This window comes from Monodelphis domestica, chromosome 1 (assembly GCF_027887165.1).
Source record: "Monodelphis domestica isolate mMonDom1 chromosome 1, mMonDom1.pri, whole genome shotgun sequence".
NCBI classification, from domain to species: Eukaryota; Metazoa; Chordata; class Mammalia; order Didelphimorphia; family Didelphidae; genus Monodelphis; species Monodelphis domestica.
Genome location: NC_077227.1, coordinates 407345119 through 407365077, shown reverse-complemented (window position 1 = coordinate 407365077; position 19959 = coordinate 407345119). Strand labels below are relative to the sequence as shown.

General features: G+C 40.8%; 1 protein-coding gene across 4 annotated transcripts in view; it reads right to left on the bottom strand.

Moving 5' to 3' along the window:
* The window catches only part of SUN5 (Sad1 and UNC84 domain containing 5), a 37054-nt gene extending 17340 nt beyond the window's left edge, over positions 1–19714 (bottom strand). Inside the window, exons 1-10 of one of the 4 annotated variants that reach the window (XM_056811940.1) lie at positions 19453–19711; positions 18595–18714; positions 18427–18495; positions 16984–17084; positions 14922–14993; positions 11848–11947; positions 5830–5888; positions 5289–5362; positions 2368–2402; positions 147–255 (exon numbers count right to left, since the gene is read on the bottom strand). In XM_056811940.1, the coding sequence (XP_056667918.1) occupies positions 147–255; positions 2368–2402; positions 5289–5362; positions 5830–5888; positions 11848–11947; positions 14922–14993; positions 16984–17084; positions 18427–18495; positions 18595–18714; positions 19453–19547 (834 nt within the window). In that variant the 5' untranslated portion in view covers positions 19548–19711. Of the gene's footprint in view, positions 1–146; positions 256–2367; positions 2403–5288; positions 5363–5829; positions 5889–11847; positions 11948–14917; positions 14994–16983; positions 17085–18426; positions 18496–18594; positions 18715–19452 lie in introns of all 4 variants that reach the window. The other 3 variants (XM_016428537.2, XM_056811941.1, XM_016428536.2) reach the window with 3 other exon arrangements.
* Between the last annotated feature and the right edge of the window lie 245 nt (positions 19715–19959).

Here is a 19959-nt window from a genome sequence, read left to right as displayed (position 1 = left end):
GCTAAAAAACAAAACAAAACAAAACAAAATAGTTTTGAGTTACATGGCTTTCCCAGGGCTCTTACACCGACTATGTGATAGGGGTCATGGGAGGAAGGCAAGGCAAGAAGGAGCAGGATGATCGTGCCATGCCTTGACTGACTCACCTCATTAGACATGACTTTCACTTCTTGGACTTTGGCTGAAAGTTCTTCCATGAGACTTTGCAGGGCCTCGATTTCTTCTGTATGTTTCCTCACCTTCTCTTGGTAAAGCCTTTGTGAGGAAGGAACACAAGGACAACAAGCCTGGTTGGACAATGATTTATGTGCAAAAAATCTAGATGTCTGAGTGGTCTGGATACTCCATAAAAGTCAACAGAGTGTAGCAGTTGTCAGAAAAGCCAGAGTGATTTTAGGCTTCATTCTTATGTTTAGAATGTAGGAGATGATTAGAGGGTCATATCTGGTCAGAACAATTCTGGCATATTGAGTCCTGTTCTAAAAGCCATACTTTTAGGAAGTGAATTAACAATGGGACACATCCAGAAAGAGCTGTAACCAGAAATTCTGGTGCCAGGATGGAGAAGACAGACAAAGACCCAATGGAGAGATTTCAGCCCTTGGGACACAGGTCCTGGGAGAGGAGCCTCCAGTCATTGTGGGAGGATAGAGAGCATGCCATCTAGTAGCTTTTAATTTTAAATAATCATTTTTGCTAATTGGGTGCTAAACTCAGTTGTTTTTACTTGCTGAAAGAGTACAAATGCTGTCATTGCTCTTTAAATTTCAACTCCCTGAGGCAAAGCCTTTATTGTCTCAGCATAGTTATGGTTCTTCATTCAGAGGTGGTAACCTAGGGGATTGGAGACCATTCTGTACATGAATTGGTTGAAGTAGCTGAATAGATTGAAGGAGAATGTTGTCACATATTTTAAAATTCTTAGCTGACTATCCAATGGAAGAATAAGTACCGTTAAATTGCTGGATCATAGATTTAAGAACTGAAAGAGACCTCTGGGACTAATGAGAATGAATTCTCATTTTATAGATGAGGTTAAATGTCTTGACCAAGGACACAAAATCATAAGAAACAGTGTTGGCATTTAAATTAATTATTTGGACTTCAAATTCAGTCATTTATCCATTCATTATTCCATGCTGCTTTTGGTTTTGCTTGATTCCAGAGGGTAGAAGTAGTACAACAGAGTTATTGAGTAGGTGGGTAGAGAGTTCCTAATATGAGAAGACTTTGGAATAATTAGATTTGTCTCCAAGTGGAATCAGGGGGCAATGAGCTTTCCAAAAAGTAATTGCTTTAGTTTCCTTATCTGTAAAATTGGGCTAACTGCAAATACTGCCTGTCTTATAGGGCCATTGTATGAATTGAATGAACGAACATCTTTTAAACCTCAAAGAACTATATCTGTATTTAAATGAAACCTGAATACTCTTTTTTTTTTTAAAGTGGTAGTGGTGCTAGAGAGGTTGGAGGCCTAGGGATAAGTTGCATTAGGTGACAGAAATAATGTAGGGGGAAAGGCCCTGGACTAAGAGTTAGAGCACCTAGATTTCAGTGCTTGCTCTACTCCTTATAATATCTATGTCCCTGGGCAAGTTATTCTTCCTGGATCTCCATTTTGTCTTCTATAAAGGGAGGGATTTCATGTCATTGGCCTTTGAGTTCTGGTCAAGCTCTCAGCTCTATGGGCTTATGCCCCCTGACAGCTCTTCTAGCCCTTTAGCTCTAAGTTTCCATGATGCTCCTGTGTGAGGTTGAACATTGTCATTTGGGTGACCTTGGCAAGGTTTAGTAACTGAGGACTCATTTCCTATTGAATTCTAAGATATGATCTAAATCTGGAAGCAATATCAGAGGCCATTTAGTCCAATTCTCTTATTTTACATATCAGGAAACTGAGGTCCAGAGATGTTAAATGACTTGCCTAGGCTTGAACAGTTTATAAGTATTGAGATGGGATTTGAAACCATGCCTTTCTGATGAAATAATTTCAAAGGTTTCTTTCAATTCTAAATCTATGATCCAGTGATTTAACTTGACTTATTTTTCCACAGAGCAGCCATAAAAATGTGAAAATATGTGATGGGCAATTGCCCTCTCCATATATCATGCAGTCTCTTTATAATAATTGATTTGGGATTATTGCTTGCAAATGTTAGGTGGTGGTTTAATTGGGGCCTCATAGATTGCCTATCTAGTCAAATCCATATGTTTAATTGAGGACAAGAAGAGCAGCTTTGCCCCTCAGATTATGACCTTCTTTACAATATGCTTTAATTCCTGAGCTAACTAGTGAGCCCATCTCTGTGTCGATGTCTTACTTGTTTTAAGTAGAAAGTTGGATTTCCCTAAAGAAATCCCTCTTACCTCAGGTCCTTGAGTGAAGAAGTAGACTTTTTGACCTAGAAAGGCAAAGGAGACACAGTTGGCTATTATGATCTACAGTCTGTGATCCCCAATTTTGATGGATGCCATAGGTGGGCAGTGAATCCCCAGAAAGCTGTGTGAGCACTTTAAGGTTCTCTTGTTTCCTCCTCCAATTCCCTCCATTGAAAAGGACTCAAGAAATCTCCCTCTCCCAGCCCATAAAACCAAAAGGATTAGCAGAGCTACCTCTCTCTCCCCTTACCCAGGACTTTAAACATCAACAACCTTAGGCTCCCCCTCAAGACCAAAAAAACTAGTGTTTGGAGCTTAACGAGACCTTAGTGACTATCTGCCCCAACACTCTCATTTTGTGGATCAGGAACCTGAGGCCCATATAGGAGTAAGGATTTTGTACATAGCTAGCAAGCAGCAGACCTGGGATCCAAATATGAACACGCAGTTCCAAATGGTTTTTTTTCCCCCATCTTAGCAGATGGGAAAGGAAGAAGTAGGTGAGTCAAAAAACTTATCCCAGACTGGGTTGGGACTACTCACTATGGGTAGGATGGCCTTCCCACCTTCAGCCACTCTCACCAATTTGAATTGTAACCTGAAGTCAAAGCCAGAACTTCTGGTAGCTATAGGAGCCATGGCAAAATATTAGGTCCAAGGTTTAGGAGACACACTGAAATTGTGGGAGATTATTTCCTCCCAGCCCCAAATGGCCTGATACAAAGATCCTTATCTCTTTGGACTCAGGACTTGGACTCTACCTTCGTGTTGATCTGTGTAATAATAATTCTGTTAGGTATCATGGGAGACACGAGAAAATCATAGAAATAAGATCTGAAAAACAGTGTTAAAAGATCATTTAATCCAATTTGAATCCTAATCTATGGTTTAGGAAAATGAGGCCAAAAGGGATCCAACAGAATAATACCCTTTGGCTCAGAGAGGCATATCTGCCCTCAGAACTCAGAATCTTAAGATAGGAAGTCACAGAACCATAGATTTAGAGCTGGAAGGCTTGTCAGAAGTCATCTGGTTTAGCATCCTTATTTTACAGACGAGGACAATGAGGCCCCAAGAAGTTGAGAGACTTGCTCATGGTTATCCAGTTTGTAACTGGCATTGCCATGATGGGATCCCAGGTCCTCCAACTCCAAATCTGGTTGTCTTTCTTATTGGTAAAGGTGTTAATGGAGTGCCTGAGGATGGATGGCAGAGGCCAAGGGCCTTGAGAAGCTTTAGGGAGTTTCCTGGCTCAAGTCCTGCATTCTCCAGACTGCATTTCCTGACCTCATCGGCCCACAAAGTGATCCTTTGCTCTTCTGAGGGCCTCCAATCTTGTCCTAGCCTGGTATCACATAATCTATCAAGTGATCCAGTGCTTGTGGGGTTTAATCTTGTATATGTGGGTATTATCTTCCCACCTAGACCATAAACCACTTGGGGAACTCATCCATGTCTTTTCCCCATTTTGTCTCCTCCCCACCCACCTTAAGGAAAAGCTGGACACAGACTTCAGGATTGACTGAGCTACTGCTCTTCTTTTAAAAATCCATTCATTCATTTGTCAATCATTTACAAATCACCTACCATGTGTCCAAACCTATCTATAGTCAGTGCAGGGGGAAATGGGAGGGGAGAGGAAGGCAGAGATGGACAAGGGCATTGTGTTAGAGTAGAAAGACTAACTAACTAACATGAAACGATTGGACTAGATGACTTATGAAGTCATAGAATTGTGGACTCTCAGAATTACAAGGGGATTTTGGAACTCATCTAGTTCAATTAAGACATGAAAAAGATTTTTTTCTAGAATATTCTTGAAAAGTGGCTACCCAGCTTGAAAACCTTAGTGGTTCCTCTAGTCCTATACTAACCTATTGCCACATCTTTTCTATTTCAGTTACCAGTTGGATGGCACAGTGACTTGATCACTGGACCAAGAATCAGGATGACCAGAATTCAAATCCAACCCCAGATAATTCACTAGGTGTGTGACCCTGGGCAAGTCACTTAACTTTTTCCTGCCTCAGTTCCCTCAACTGTAAAATGGGGATAACAATACTACCTTCCTCCCAGAATTGTCATGAGGGTCAAACGAGATACTTGTAAAGTGCTTAGCATAGTGCCTGGCACATAGTCATGAAGTACCTGCTTGTTTCTTTGCCTTCCCTTGTGATAAGTGGGGCCAGAATCAGTTCCCTTTGGTGATTACTCCACTTTTTGCAGCAGGTTACTTCCAGCTCTGATATTTTGGTGGTTCTGTGATTTGGGCTGGGGTTTAGGACCAGATGTTGTTCCAAGGTTCCAGATGTGACATTCACATTTCATTGTCATTATGAAACATAGACAAGAAGCTCACAGACTAGTGGGGACTGGAAAGGTGCAGTCAGAAATATTGCTTAAATGGGACATCCTGGGTTCAAATCTGGCCTCAGACACTTCCTAGTTGTGTGACCCTGGGCAAGTCCCTTAACCCCCATTGCCTAGTCCTTACTGCTCTTCCGCCTTGGGACTAATACTTAGTATTGATTCTGAGACAGAAGATAAGGGTTTTTAAAAAAGAAATACTGGTTATATAAAACAGAATTTGATTAGTGTAAAGGAGACAAAGTACAGTTTATTTTAAGTAGCATTTTTTGAGCATCTACTATGTCTCAATGTAGTATTATATGAAGTTAGAAGAGGGGAGATCCCTGGACACTGATCAGGAAAGATTCCTGGAAAAGGTGGAGTTTGAGATGGGCTGCAAATATTAGGCAGAATTTGGATGGCACAGTGGAAGACGAGGGTGTCCCAGGCAGGAAAGCATTGCTGTTTTGGGTTATACAGAGGGGAGCTGTGGGAAAGAATACTGGGCAAAGAATTTGGGGCTGGGATTGACTTCTGGAAGAATCTTGGATGCCACCCACCTCACCTGAAGGCCTCACGCTCGTTCGCCCTGTGTTCAGTTTGGTTGGCAAGCACATAATGATGCACCAGAAGACTGTGGAGGGAAGAAGAGGGAAAATGAGGCCCATCCCACTCTCCTAGCTCTGGAGTAGCCCTGACACTCTGACAATCAGGACAGGAGTTTGTTCTTAGTAGGTGGAACTGCAAAGGCACCACCTACCCTCAACCCCCTCCCTTTTCTGTTTGTTATGGGGACTGGAATTCTAACCACAGCAATCCAAGCTGTGAGCTGGACAGGCATTCCAGAGACAAGTGTATTTGAGGAATATAGGATGCTGAACTGAGTAGGGGAGCAAAGATTCTAGAATGGGGAGGTGCTATCCAGGGCAGAATAAGACACTAAGAGAATGAAAGCCTCAGCAAAATGGAAGTGAGGCAGGGGTGTGATGGGAGGGACCACCCCAAACTAGACAGCCCAGTGTCTCTCCCAATTTTGTTGATGGTGGGTGATTAGCATTTAGAGATTAGCAGCCCAAGATTTAGGTTATCTCGAATACATACCAAACACACAGATGAACAGAATGGCCAGCTTCTCCACCAATTTATGAATCAATATCTTACTGTAAAAAGGGTAAAGTAAAATGTCAATCTCCCTTGTTCGATCATGGGATAAGGACCTCAGAGGTCATCTAGTCCAATCCTCTGCTTGATCCTTGAATCTCCCATCTAGCATCTCTCATCCAGGGGGGTTATCCAGCTCTGGCTTGCCCATGTCTAGTGACATTCTACCTTCCAAGACAGTCTTTCTTTTCTGGAGAGCTGTAAGTTTTTAGGAAGTTTTTCCCAAGACTGAATTGGAATATGCATCACTTCTGCAATTTGGGATTAAGCAGAATGAGTCCAAGTATTTCTTTTACCTAATAACCCTTCAGATATTTAAAGAGAGCGATCTCTTCTAGATCATAAAATTTAGAGTTGGATGGGATTTTGAAGACCATCTAGCCAACACTCTCAGATTACAATTAAGCAGAATGAAACCCAGAGAGGTTGAGAGGTTAGATGGTGCAGTGGAAAGATTACTGGGCCTGGAGTCAAGAAGACCTGAGTTCAAACCCAGCCCTGAACACTTACTGGATAAGTCACCTCATCTCAGACTGCCTCAGTTTCCTCAATTATAAAAATGGGAATAACAACATCAACTACCTAATAGGGGTGTTGGGATGATCAAATGAGATATTTGTAAAATGCTTATCACTGTACTTGGCACATAACAGGAGCTTAACAGATGCTTGCAGAAATTCTACCCCCTTTAAGTGATTTGGCCAATGGTAGTATGACTGGCAAGTGGTTAAACCCTGACTCAAGTCTTTGTTTTCTGCTTCAAAATACTACTCCCCCTCCCTGACCCTTTACAAAAATTTCCAGCATGTCCACCTGCTTTCTTATTTTCAGCTTTGAAAGTAATAGGAAGGCATTGGTGCCTCTTTCTTAGACCAAGGTCAGATTATATTAAATATCACCTCCTCTTTAAAGCCTTCTTTGATCTAGACAGAAATGAAGTTTATTTGACGTCATAACACTTTCATTCTCCTTTTATGTGCTTTGTTTATTCATCTATTTAGCAAAATTTGCTAAACATAGATGCATATCACCATGCTTTCCCCATTGGAATGTCTGTTATGTTTCTCTTTGTCCAAGTTCTACCAAGTTTACTAGATTGCTAGTTTTCTGAGAGAGGGAAGGATGTAAACAAACATTTGTTAAATGACTACTATGTGTCAAGCATGGTGCCGAGGGCTCTACAAATATTATATCATGTTATCCCCCAACCACCCTGGAAGGCAGGTGCTATTATTTCTCCCGACTTTATAGATGGGAAAATTAAAGCAGACAGTGTTTAAGAGACTTGTCCTGGGTCACACAGTTAAAAAGTATCTGAAGCCAGGTTTGAATTCAGTTCATTCTGATGCTAGACTTGGCATTCTATCTGCTTTACCATCTAAAATCTCTAGGAAGGACATTTGTACTTGTATACCTGGCAGTGTCCACTATAATGCATTTATTGTACATAGTAGGTACAAAAATGTTTGTAGAATTGAGAATTAATGACTGAAATGAGTGGCAGGCTAACTTTAAATTTTATTTAGTCACAATACAAAGCAATTCCCTTATAGTCAGCTCTATTTTATTTTATTTTTTACATATTAAGCTAATCTGGTTGTCCATTCATGACTCAACATTCTCAGCAGGAACATTATTTTGAAGAGGTTTAATTAAAAAAAAAACCCATTTACCTTCTGTCTTAGAATCATACTGTGTATTGATCCCGATCCAGAAGAGCAGTAAGGGCTAGGCAATGGGGGTTAAGAGACTTGCCCAGTGTCAAAAGCTAGGAAAGAGGCTTAAGTTTTGATGCTTTTGGGTGGAGTATGGATAGAGATATACATCTTTGGTATGGCTGTGCAAATATAATTAGAGCAGGGAAGGGGAGAAGAATGATGGAAGGGAAGAAATGCACTATATATTGTTTACTTCCTTCTCAGTTTGGCTGGAGTGTGCCTCTTGACAACCTTCACTCCACAGACCAATCCCCTATCGATTCCTAATCTGATCTTGGCATACCCAGAATATAAGCTTAGTCCTTTGAATTTGAGTCCAGGCTGGCTCAAGTCAAAGATTCAGCAGGGAAATAGCCTTGCCTGGTTCAGTTTTAGTCACAGGTCTGATTATCCAGGTAGGTGATGTGTTTTAGAGGTTGTGGCAAGGACCTCCTGCCTCGAAGTCTTCCCCTTGACCATGATGTTCATGCCTGACCTTAAGAACTATTAGAACTTATTGTTTTAAAACACTGCATGGAATGACCTCCAGGAATTGATGCAGAGTGAAAGGAACAGGAGAATATTATACACAAAGACTGATACACAGTGGCACAATCAAATGTAATAGACTTTCCTACGAGCAGCAATTCAATGATCCAGAGAAAGAACTGTGGGAGCAGAAACACAGAAGAAAAACATAATCAATCAAGTAGTTTGATGGGGATATGATTAGGGTTTTGATGTTAAAAGATCACTCTATTGTAAATAGGAATAACATGGAAATAGGCTCTGAACAATGATACATGTAAAACCCAGTGGGATTACTTGTCAGTTTTGAGAGTGGGGAGGGAAGAGGGATGGGAAAAATTATGAATCATGTAACCATGGAAAATATTCTAAATAAAAAAAAACTGGAAACAGAGTTGCTCACCAAGAAGGAAATAGCTGAACAAATTATGGTCTATAATATTATTGCGCCATAAGAAAAAAAGAAATGGACAATTTCAAAGGAAACTGAGAAGACCTTGATGAACTGATGCAGAGTAAAGTGAACAGAACCAGGAGAATAATTTATACAATGACAATATTATAAAGAAAAAAGTAACTTCAGAACTCCAGTTATTGCAATGACAAATCCCAATTCCAACTGAGTGAAGATAAATCATGCCACTCACTTTCTGCCAGAGAGATAATAGACTTAAATTCAGAATATGATATGCATTTTTGACATGGCCAATGAAGGAATTTGCTTTGCTGATTGATGTATATTTATTATGAAGTTTTTATTTTTTCACTTTTATTTTGGAATGGAATGGAAACAAAACCAATTCATGCTAGTCAGAGTTCTGGAAAAATACTTAAATTAAGTAATACAAATTAGAAGTCATTTAATTCTCTTTTAAATTTTCTCATCCAACTTGAAGTTACTCTACCCTATTACAAAGAAGTCTTTTGGGAGGAGGCTATATAGTTTTAGTTGTCATAGACATTTACTACACAGAATGAGGAAACTGAGCTTTCCTTTGAGTAGACTTGTATATAAGAGGGAAAAGGAAGGTTCAGAGGGGGAGAGAAGAGGGAAGAAGCAAAGACTTAAGGATAACTATCCTGAAATTAATAGGAAACAGGACCATTGTGATTGAGAGAAATGGGCAAAGATCACTACACCACCTGGGGGCCACACTTTGCTGACTTCATCTTTCTGCAGACCACCATAAACGATGAGGAATCTCTTCCTTTCTTCTTGGCTTATTAATCTCTATTCTTGTACTTGAAGGCACAATTATCTAGCTCTGCTATATTACCTCTTCGGCCAATTCTTGGAGTAAAATATTAATTGTAACATTTACTTAAGCAAAACACAGTTTGGAAGATACTTTTTTTAAGCCTAGCTATTAGCACACTTTAAAAATTAAACATAATAATCTCTGGTTTATCCATGGATCTGGTTTGTGTTGCTTCCTTTAGAATATATAAGTGGGAGTCATTTCTATATTGGGTACCTGCTAATATTGTTTAAATAGTGTGTCAACTGGTACTTATAGAATCTGCTTGCTCTTGGGCCTTTGTTCGGTGTTATGGGGGAGAAAGAATTAGGTTATCTAATGGGGGCTGGGAGGGATCTTCTCCACGAAGAATAAGAACTAAATCATATATAGCAATTAGAAGACACTATAGGAAAGTTTATGTCCAAGGAACAGAGGATCACTATTGGTAGGGAGGCCAATGAGAGCATTTGGAAATGGTAATGCTTATGGTACACGTAGAGGCTATGAGGAGAATGGCTTAGTGGGATTTGAGGAATGATGAAGAGGGCAGCAAGCTATAATATCTTGGGAAAATTCATTTTAGAGAGAAACAGCAGACAGATAAGCATGAAGTCAGGCCACTAGGGTAGTTCCTGAAGACCTGGAATGGTTTTGTTGTGTCTCAATATAGAAGGTAGAGTTTAGGCAAGTGGGTCAGGCAATTAATTACCACCCTCCTCTGTGGCCTAGGACAGAGTTTGCTCATTTGCCCCATGCAAAATATAATTCTATAGAGAAGGGGTAAATAAAGTAGGAGATGGGCAGATTATGGAGTACCTTGAATGCCAAATTGAGAATCAAACTCATATAGAAATGAATCCACATAGACCACATATTAACTTAGAAAGCCACAAAGCTAATTTATCTACATAGTATTTTTATTTTTTAATTTTTGTTAAATGATTCCCAATTACATTTTAATGGTCCCAGGCAGCAGCCATAAACCAGAGACTGACATCTCTACTTTAGATAATATATAGCCATTGAAAGTTACAGAACAATACCGCTACTGGCTCTGTATCATGAAGAGATAATAAAAAGGGGGAAAGGACCTACTTGTACAAAAATATTTATTGCAGCTCTTTTGGGGTGGCAAAGTATTGAGGGGATGCCCATCAACTGAAGAATAACTGAACAAATTGTAGCAAATGATGGTGATGGAATACAATTGTGCTGTAAGGAATGAGAAGCAAGATGACTTCAGAAAAGGCTGCAAAGATCTGCAGGAACTGATGCAGAGTGAAATAAGCAGAACTGGGAGAACTTTGTCCACAATAACAGCAATAGTGGATGATGATAATCTGTGAAAACTCAGCTACACTTAACAATGAATTGATCTGGGACAATCCTGAAGGATTTATGACAGGGAATGCTGTCCACCTCCAGAGAAAGAACTGTTGGAATTGTCTTTCACATCAGTGTATTTATGGTTTTATTTGGGGGTTTTGGTTATGTATGAGTGTGTTCTTATGGAAATGACCAATACAGAAGTGTGTTTTGCATGACAATAAAAAAGAAAGTTACAGAGCCAGGCAGTGGGGTGGGATAGCTGGGTGACTCCTTAGGTAGAGAACCAGGCCCAGAGACAGGAGGTCCTGGGTTCAAATTTGACCTTAGACACTTCCTAGCTGTGTGACCCTGGACAAATCCCTTAATTCCCATTGCCTAGCCCTTATTGCTGGGAACCAATACACAGTATTGATTCTAAGATGAAATGTAAGGGTTTAAAAAAATGATCACTAATATTCCTTTTAGCACTAAAACTATTGCTTTGTCTTTCCATTGTTTCTAACTCATAACAGCATTTGGGATTTTCTTGGGAAAGATACTGGAGTGGTTTGTCATTTCTTTCTCCAGATCATTTTACAGGTAGGAAAACTGAGGCAAACAGGTTTATGTGACTTGCCCAGAGTCACACAACTGGTAAACGTCTGAGGCTAGATCTGAACTCAGGGAAATGAGGCTTCCTGACTCCAGGCCTGGTACTCTATTCTTGGTGCCACCTGGCTGCCCCATAAAATTGTGCTTCTAAAACTCAATTCAGGTGAGAGGTAATTAGATTCAAAGTTAGGTAATTTTGGAGATGGATATGAGATATTTTGAAGGAAGAGTTGAGAAAACCAAAATATTTATTTGATATGGGCAGCCTGGATTCCTCTGTCCTTTCTTTCTTCTGTCCTATTTGGCTCAATTGATTTTCCCTACTTATGATTCTCTCTCCCTACCTTTTTTCCTTTTCTATCCCTCTTTTCTCTTACTCCCTTCCTGCCTCTCCCTCCCCCAAACCCTACCTGACTGTCAGGACTCAGATCAATTCCTTTCTTTACTAAAATTTTTTTTCTTGACTATTCCTAGGGATCCTGAATTGTATTTGGTTTCTCAGTGGCCTTGTTTCTACTCTGGTCCATTGCTTCTCCCTTTCTCGTTCCCTTGGGACTGGGTTTTGTACTCACAGTGATGCTTTCCCTGTCTGGGTCCACCCAGTGTACTTGGGGCAGAGCTGAGCTTTAAAGACCGTGTATCTCAGGGTGTAGAAAAAGTAGATCATCTGAACTGTGAAGACAAGAGGGTTGTGAGCTATACCATCCTGTTAGGTGGAAAGGAGCAGAGGCTTCTGGGGGAGGAAAAGACCCCTGGGAAGACTGGCAGGGGAGAAAAGAGAAATGGTATCCCTGGATCAAAGGAAATTTCTTGGGTCAAGAAAAGGAGACATATTTTGTACATTAAGCAAATGCTAGTCAACGAAATCTTGAGAATTTTCATAGAGGACAAAATGACAAAGTTAGTTGGGCTCTTAGAACCTAAAATCACAGAATGTCAGATTTGAGAGGGTCATTAGAACATAGAATGTCAGAGCTCAGAGGGCCTCTAAAACAGGGAATGTCAAAATGAGAGGGATATTATTAGAATATAGAAGATAGAGTATTGGAATGGGAAAGACCATGGTCACCATCTTGTCTAGCCCCATAATTTTACAGCTGGGAAACTGAAGATCCAAGAGAAGTGACTTTGTTATTCCCATGGTGTCCCACTGATGGAAACCTGAACAGAACAGAGTTGAACAAGGGTCTTCTTTTAAGTCTTGGGTTCTTTCTACATTATTGAAAAGTTGTTTTTATGGAGTTAGAAGAAAGACCGGGGTTGAAATTATGGCCCTGCCACTTACTAACCTCTTCAACCCATGGCAAGTTAATGTCTCTTTCTTCATCTGTATGGGGGGGTAATAATCATTGTCATTCCTTCTTCATTGAGCTGTTGTGAGGATCAAAGGAGATGCTACACCTGAAAACCCTTTGGGATCAGGAAGTGCCAGAGAAAGAATAGCAATAGCTTACATTTATAAAATATTTTAATATCTACAAAGGACTTTCCTTACAAGGAGCTTAAGGCAGATAGAGCAAGTATGTTTATCACCACTTCAAAGATGAGGAAACTGAGGAGCAGAGAGGTTGCTCATAAGTATTTATTATGTACCTACTATGTGCCAAGAACTGTGCTAAGCATTGACTATACAAAAAGGCAAAAGACAATCTCTTTTCTGAAGCTTACAGTGAAATGGGGGACCCAGCAGGCACACTATGTACAAACAAGTTCCATATAGGATACATATGAGTAATTAACAGAAGGAAGGTACTAGATTTAAGAGGAATTGGGAAAGAATTCTAACAGAAGGTGAGATTTTATCTGGGACTTGAAGAAAGTCAGGGAAGTTAGGGGTAGAGATAAGGAGGGAGAGCATCTCATGCATGGGGGATAGCCAAGAAAAATCCCTAGAGTTGGGACGTTGGAGAATGTTTGAGGAACAGCAAAGACGTCAGTGTCACTGGATTGAAGAGTGTATTGAGGGGTGTAAGATGTAGGAAGATTAGAAAGGTAGGGCTGGGTTATGAAAGGCCAAATAGAGGGTTTTTTGTGTTGGATTCTAGAGATGACAGGGAGTAAATAGAGTTTAATAAGTAGGGGAGGGACATGGTCAGCCTTGCAATTTAGGAAAATCACTTTGGTGGCTGAGTGAAGGGTAAACTGGAGTGGGGCAGGCAGATCAATTAGCAGGCTATTGAAATAGTCCAGACATGAAGAAATATGGACATGTACCAAAGTGGAAGCAAAGAAAAGGAAGGCGTATTTGAGAAGTATTGCAAAAGTGAAATTGTGAGACCTTGGCCACAGATTGTATATGGGATGATGAGAGACACAGACCAGAGATAACACCTAGTTTTTGAGCCTAAAGGACTTGGGGAAATGGTTGGTATCTTCACCGTACGAGGAAGATTTGGGAGGAGAGAGGGTTTGGGGAAAAGATAATGAATTCAATTTTAGACATGTTGAGGACATTATCTACTGTCTAGTTTTAGATGTCTGAAAGGGAGTTGGTGATGAGTCTGCCAAGAAGTTAGGGGTAGATAAATAGATAGATATGAGAATCATCATTGTAGAGATGATCATTGATCTATGGAAGCTGATGACATCACCAAGTGAAGTAGTAGAGAGGGAAAAGAAAAGAGGGGGCAAGTTAGTAAGCATGACCTGGATGAAGATCCATCAAAGGACACTGAGAAGAAGCAGCTAGATAGTTAAGAGGAAAATAAAAAGAAATTAAGATCCTGAAAAGCTAGAGAGAAGAGAATATTAAGGGCAGGAAGGTGATTGACCCTATCAAAGGCTGAGAAAGGTCAAGAAGGATGAAGATAGAGAAAAGGCCATTGGCTGTGGCAATGAAAAGATCCTGGATAAATTTGGAGAGAACAGTTTCAGTTGAATGATGAAGTCAGAAGACATACTATAGAGAGTTAAGAAGAGAATAAGAGGAGAGAAAATGGAAGAAGTTATTATAAATAGCTTTCTCAAGAAGTATAGCCACAAAATTCAGAAGAGATATGAGACTTGCCCAGGCTCATATAGTTCAGAAAGAAATCAGAAGGGTTCCAAAAACTCTCCTGACTCCAAGACCAGTGTTCTTTATTCAATACTATCTTGTTTCCTTTCATAATCTTCCATCCATTTATCAGAACGCATGGGGGTCTTGGACTCCAGCCATGAGCCCTTGTTATTGTTGAGTCACTAATTAACATTAAGTAATGATTACTGGATAATAATTAGCCATTAATCTTAAACAACGACTACTAGTGGCTCTCCATTAGTGATCATGTCTATTAATAACTATGATAGTGTCACTTCGTATATAGAGATGATGTTCAAGCTCAGTCAAATCAAATTCTTTGAGATGTATTTCTAATGGAGTTGGGGAGTGAGATGTATTGCACCTTACCGTTGTGGGGGAAGGAAATTGGCCAAAGTCAGGACAAAGTTGTGGGTACTTTTGGAGCAGAGATACCCACATTAGTGTCTGTGAGTTCTCTGGTGGTGATGAAAAGAGTACTAACAAAGCCTTCCCAGGGGACCTTACCAGTGGGACAAGTTGCTTGGTAGTGAGTACAATTCAAGTTCCCACAATGCTTTGGACCCATAGAATTAAGCCATGCAAAGTAGATTGCAAAGACTTTATCTTTCATACATACGTACGTACTCAGCCAGCTTAGCAAGCTTCTGCAAGAGGGAAAGATGACAGTGGTGACCAATTGGGGTGCAACATCTTGAGCTGTTTGAGGACACAAATAATGACCTTAATTAAGTCACATAACACTTGAAGTAGTCTTGTTCCAGTATGATGGCTAAATTTATAGACTTAGAGAAATGTGAGGTACCCTAGAGATCATTCATCTACTACACCTCTCTTCTCTCTTTTAACAAAGGAAGAACCTGAGAGACAGAGAGATAATAGGATTTAGGGTTGGAAGGATTCCCAGAGATCATCTCTTGTCCAAAGTCCTGGGGGTAGTAAGCAGAAGATGTGGAGTTTTTTAATTCAGGCCTTCTGACTTCAAACTCATTATTATTCCTTACAGAGACCTTCTAGTGTCCCTATGGGGCATCCCTAGAATCCAGAGAAGATGGAGCTAGCCAGTCTTTCCTTATGGAAGACCCATCTCACTCATCAATGAGAATGGGAGTTGAGAAGACTCTCAGAACATCATCATTTTTACCACATTGGAATCAGGCCACCTCTGCTCCTGTCATGGCTCCCACTCCTTTTCCACTAGAACCTTGGACTCTAGTCCTGGAACCATCTGGGTTCTGATAGCTGAACTTTTGCTCCATAGTTTCCCATGATTCCTTGAGCAGACAGAGGGCTGAATGGTTCTGGATGGGAGAATCTTTCAAAAGATTACTAGATACTCTTTGTGTTGGGAACATGGAGTTTCTCAAATTCTCCTAATGTTCCAGGGTAGTTCCAGGCTGTCCTGGTTGAGTCTGACCTATAGGGAGAAGGTAAAGATAGACAGTGGAGATAATACATACAAAGACCCAACCACAAACTTTGAAAAAGGTACAAAGACACATAAATGCATACATTATTCACATATACATGTGCCCATAGATTCATAGATCAATACAGATAGAAACACACATTCTTTTTCCAAATATAGATAATAATAGCTGATATTTACATAGCACTCTAAGATTTGAAATGCACTTTTTATCCATATGAAATGAGATAACATGAAGATGGTGCTGTTGTCACATCCATTTTATAAATGAGGAAACTGAGGCCTAGAAAGGTTAAGTGACTTCCAGAGTCACCCAGCTTTAAAGCACCTGAGGTAGCCTTGGAATTCAGGTCTCCCTGACTCCAAGTCCATCATTCTCTCCACTAGAGTACTTAGTTGTCTCAGAAAGGCAGAAAACTGGTGTTATAAGAAAGTAGAGGAGATAGTTGTCTATTGATCTATTGATCCAGTTTCCTGGGTAATAAGAAAATCCCTTGTTTAAAAACTTCACCTCCCATTATAGACACCTGAATTTCTGCTTCCCTGCCCCTCTTCCCCTCTTCAGCTTTGAAAGGCTGAGAGAATGTTGTCTTTGTTCACTCATTTTTCAGTCATGTCTGATTCTTTGTGGTTTTCTTGGCAAAGGAATTGGGGTGGTTTGCCATTTCCTTCTCTAGCTCATTTTACAGATGAGGAAACCAAGGCAAACAGGGTTAAGTGATTTGCCCAGAGTCAAATAGCTACTAAGTGTCTGAAGACAGAGTAGAACTTGGGTCATTTTGACTAATTCTGGTACTCTATACACTGAGCCACCTAGTTGCCTTGAAAGACTGAATGGAATAAAGAGGCCTGGAGGCAATGCCTTAAGACCAGGATTCTAATTTTGGTTCTGCAGCTTCCTAGCATGTTACCCTGAGAAACTTATACTTTCTAAACCTCAGTTTCCTTGTCTACAAAATGGAGAAAATTATACTTGAACTGCCTTCATCGTAGAATTATTGTGTGGATTAAAATCAAAAGCTCTTGTTGTTATTAGCTATTGACCACTGATCATTAAGCAGTTCTCAATTCCTTTCCTGGGGAGGAAGAGAGAATATCATTAGAGTGCTTTGGTGGGTCCATCAGAATAATGGGAGGAAAGAAAAGGTCACAGAGAGGGAGACTGAGGACACCAAAGATAACCTTAGCCACTTTTACAACACAATCCTGCAGAAGCCAATCCTTTCTCCCTGCTCCTCCATCCCCCCTCCTTTGGCTCACTGGCACTGCGTTCACTGGTTCTGTTGATCAAGTAGGAGTCACTATGATTCTCTTCCAGGTTAAAGTTTTCAGACACCGAGGGAGTTATCTGATGAGATGGTCTAAGGAGAGAGTATCACATAGTCAGTTAGGCAGTCAATAAGCATTTAAGTGCCTACTAGAATGTGTCAGGTACTGTGCTAAGTGCTGGGGCCACAAAAAGAAGCAAAGGACAACCCTTGCCTTCTAGGAACTTACAATCTAGTGGGGCAGACAACTAGCAAACAAATATGTACAACAAGCTATATACATGATAACCAGTAAAAAATTAAGAGAGGGAAGGAATTAAGAAGGATTGAGAAAGACTTCCCATAGATGGTGGGATTTTAATTAAGGCTTGAAGAAAGCCAGGGGAACTATGGGATCAAGAAAGGAGAGCATTTCAGATTAAGGGGACAGCCAGGTAAATTGCCATCACCCAAAAATGCACCACCTCCATGTTCAAGAACTTTGGTAGCGATGGGATTTGAACTCCTGCTTTCTGATTCCTTCTTGCACGTCCCTGCCCTCCAAATGCCCTCCTTTGCTGTGCTGGCATTGGTCATGAAGCTTTCTTATTAGCACCTACAATACAGTGTTCATAGACTTTACAACTGGAAAGTCATGACTAGCCAGTGACACTCATGGGTAGCCACTTATACTACTTGCCTCACCAAATACATAAGAAATACTACATGTATGTGTGTGCATGCATGTGAGTATATATATAATTTCCTAGGTGGTTGTCATGTTTCCTTAGCTTGTAACTATTGGGGGAGATGTAACACATATCTCAAGTAATGTTTCTTGCTTTGATTCATTCAATGACTCTTTGCTGAAATACTGGATTTATGGGGACAGATGATTTGAAATTGGTACCATCTCAGAAATTTCGAGATATCCAATCACTAAAACTTTAGGTCACCCTTTTTAGTTTTTCTCCTAAGCCCTTTACTATTCCTAATTTCCCTATTTCTTTTAAGGGCACCACTATCCTTCCATCACCCAAGTTCATGAGTTCAGAATTGTAGATATGTGACTCTTTCAGTCACTCCCAAACTCACCCTTGGCCATTCACATCTTGTCAATTCTACCTCCCCAACATCTCTCCCAACTGACATCTTCCTTCCACTTACATATCCACCACCCTAGTTTGAGCCCTTTTTGCTATTGTAATAACTTCCTATTTGGGTTCCATGGCTCAAGTCTTCCTCCACCCACAGACCTGCCTCCCCAGCTACCAAAGTGATATCCCTAAAGCATAGCTCTGTGAAGATCTCTCTTCTGCTCAAGAAGTACCAGGCTAAAATGCAAACTATTGTGTTGGCATTTAAAACCCTTCCCAGTCTGGCTCTGTTCTAGCCTGGCAAGTTGATTTATTTCAAGTTCTTCCCTTTTACAGTTTCTATGTTCTAGCCAAATTACCCTAGTTGGTGTTTCCCACGTGTTTGAAGCCTTATTCCATCTCCAAGCTTTTGCATAGGCTTCCCATACCTGAAATGCAAGGGAACACTGAGGCCCAGAGAACAGAATTGATTTGCTCAAGGACACACAGTAAGTTAATCTTTTATCTCCACTTGGGAGTTTCCTTACCTCTCATGAAAATTTAGATCATATGCTTCCTCCTCCTCCTCCTCCTCCTCCTCCAAATCCTCCAACTCCTCCTCCTCCTCCTCCTTCTTCTTCTTCTTATTAAAAACTTTTATATTCTGTCTTAGAATCAATACAAGTATCAGTTCCAAGGCAGAAGAGTGATAAGAGCTAGGCAATTGGGAGTAAGTGAGTTGCCCAGGGTCACACAGCTGGGAAGTGTCTGAGGCCAAATCTGAACCCAGGTTCTCCTGACTCCAGGCCTGGCTTTCAATCCACTGAGATTCCTAACTACCCCTATGCAATCTCCTTCTCAAGGCCTATCTACTTGTCCTCAGCTGCTGTTGTCCTCCCTACTCTCACAAAATTGCATATATTTTATAAACCTATGCTCATATTGTCTGTCCCCAGAAGAATATAAGGCCTTTTGGGGCATATTTTGTTTTTGGTCTTGTATTCATAACACCTAGCAAAATGCCTGAAATTTAATAAATTGTTGTTGCATTCATGTGTGCATGCATGCATGAATGAATGAATGAATGTAGGTTACTACAAAACTTTGAATGACACTCCTAAAAGTAGGGCACCTTCTTTGAAGCCAACAAGCCTCTTCCCAGGAGGTCATTCCAGGGACTGAGTTTGGGCATCAGAGACTAGATGTCTCTCTTTCCAGGGGTCTAGGCCAGAAGTAGAATTTGAGGGACAGAGACCTTTCCTTCTTTCTCTTCAAAAAGGACACATGAGATCAGATCCGCGCCCCACCCCCCATAACCCCAACCAGTTCCAGAACCAGGCCTCAATGTTTCCTGGGAGACCCCTCCTCCTCCTCCTCCCTCCTTGCTACCCTAAGATTTTCTCTACCTTCTAGATCTGGTCAATGAAGTTGGGTTTAGGTCACTCTCATTCTCTGCACTGTTAGAACAGTCGATTGAATGGACCCTCTGGCTCCGACGCATATTTTCCCCCCTTTGACTTCCAAGGGATAGGTTTGTCCAGAGAATGGACTATATCTACACTAGAATGGGAAGAAATGAAGTCAATACAGGGTAGAATCCTGCTGTAGGATACCGTGAAGATGTCCCATCGAAGGGAAGCAGAAGGTTCACTGAAGGTTCACTCAGTATGACCTCATAGAAGGGTGAGTGACTTCATTGGTGGAGGCAGGTCCAGAGTTGTGCAGACACTAAAAGTCTTATTCTTAGCCCCAGAGGCCTGGATCTGATATCCAGTGGTCTTCTCTCTGCTGGAGTGTACAGTGAAACCTGTCAGATGGAATGTCAGATGGTGACTTCAGACCCCAACTGATCCATCTTCTTCTTTTTCTTTTTTTATGGGGGGAGGGAGGGAGCACTGAGATCCAGAGAGAAT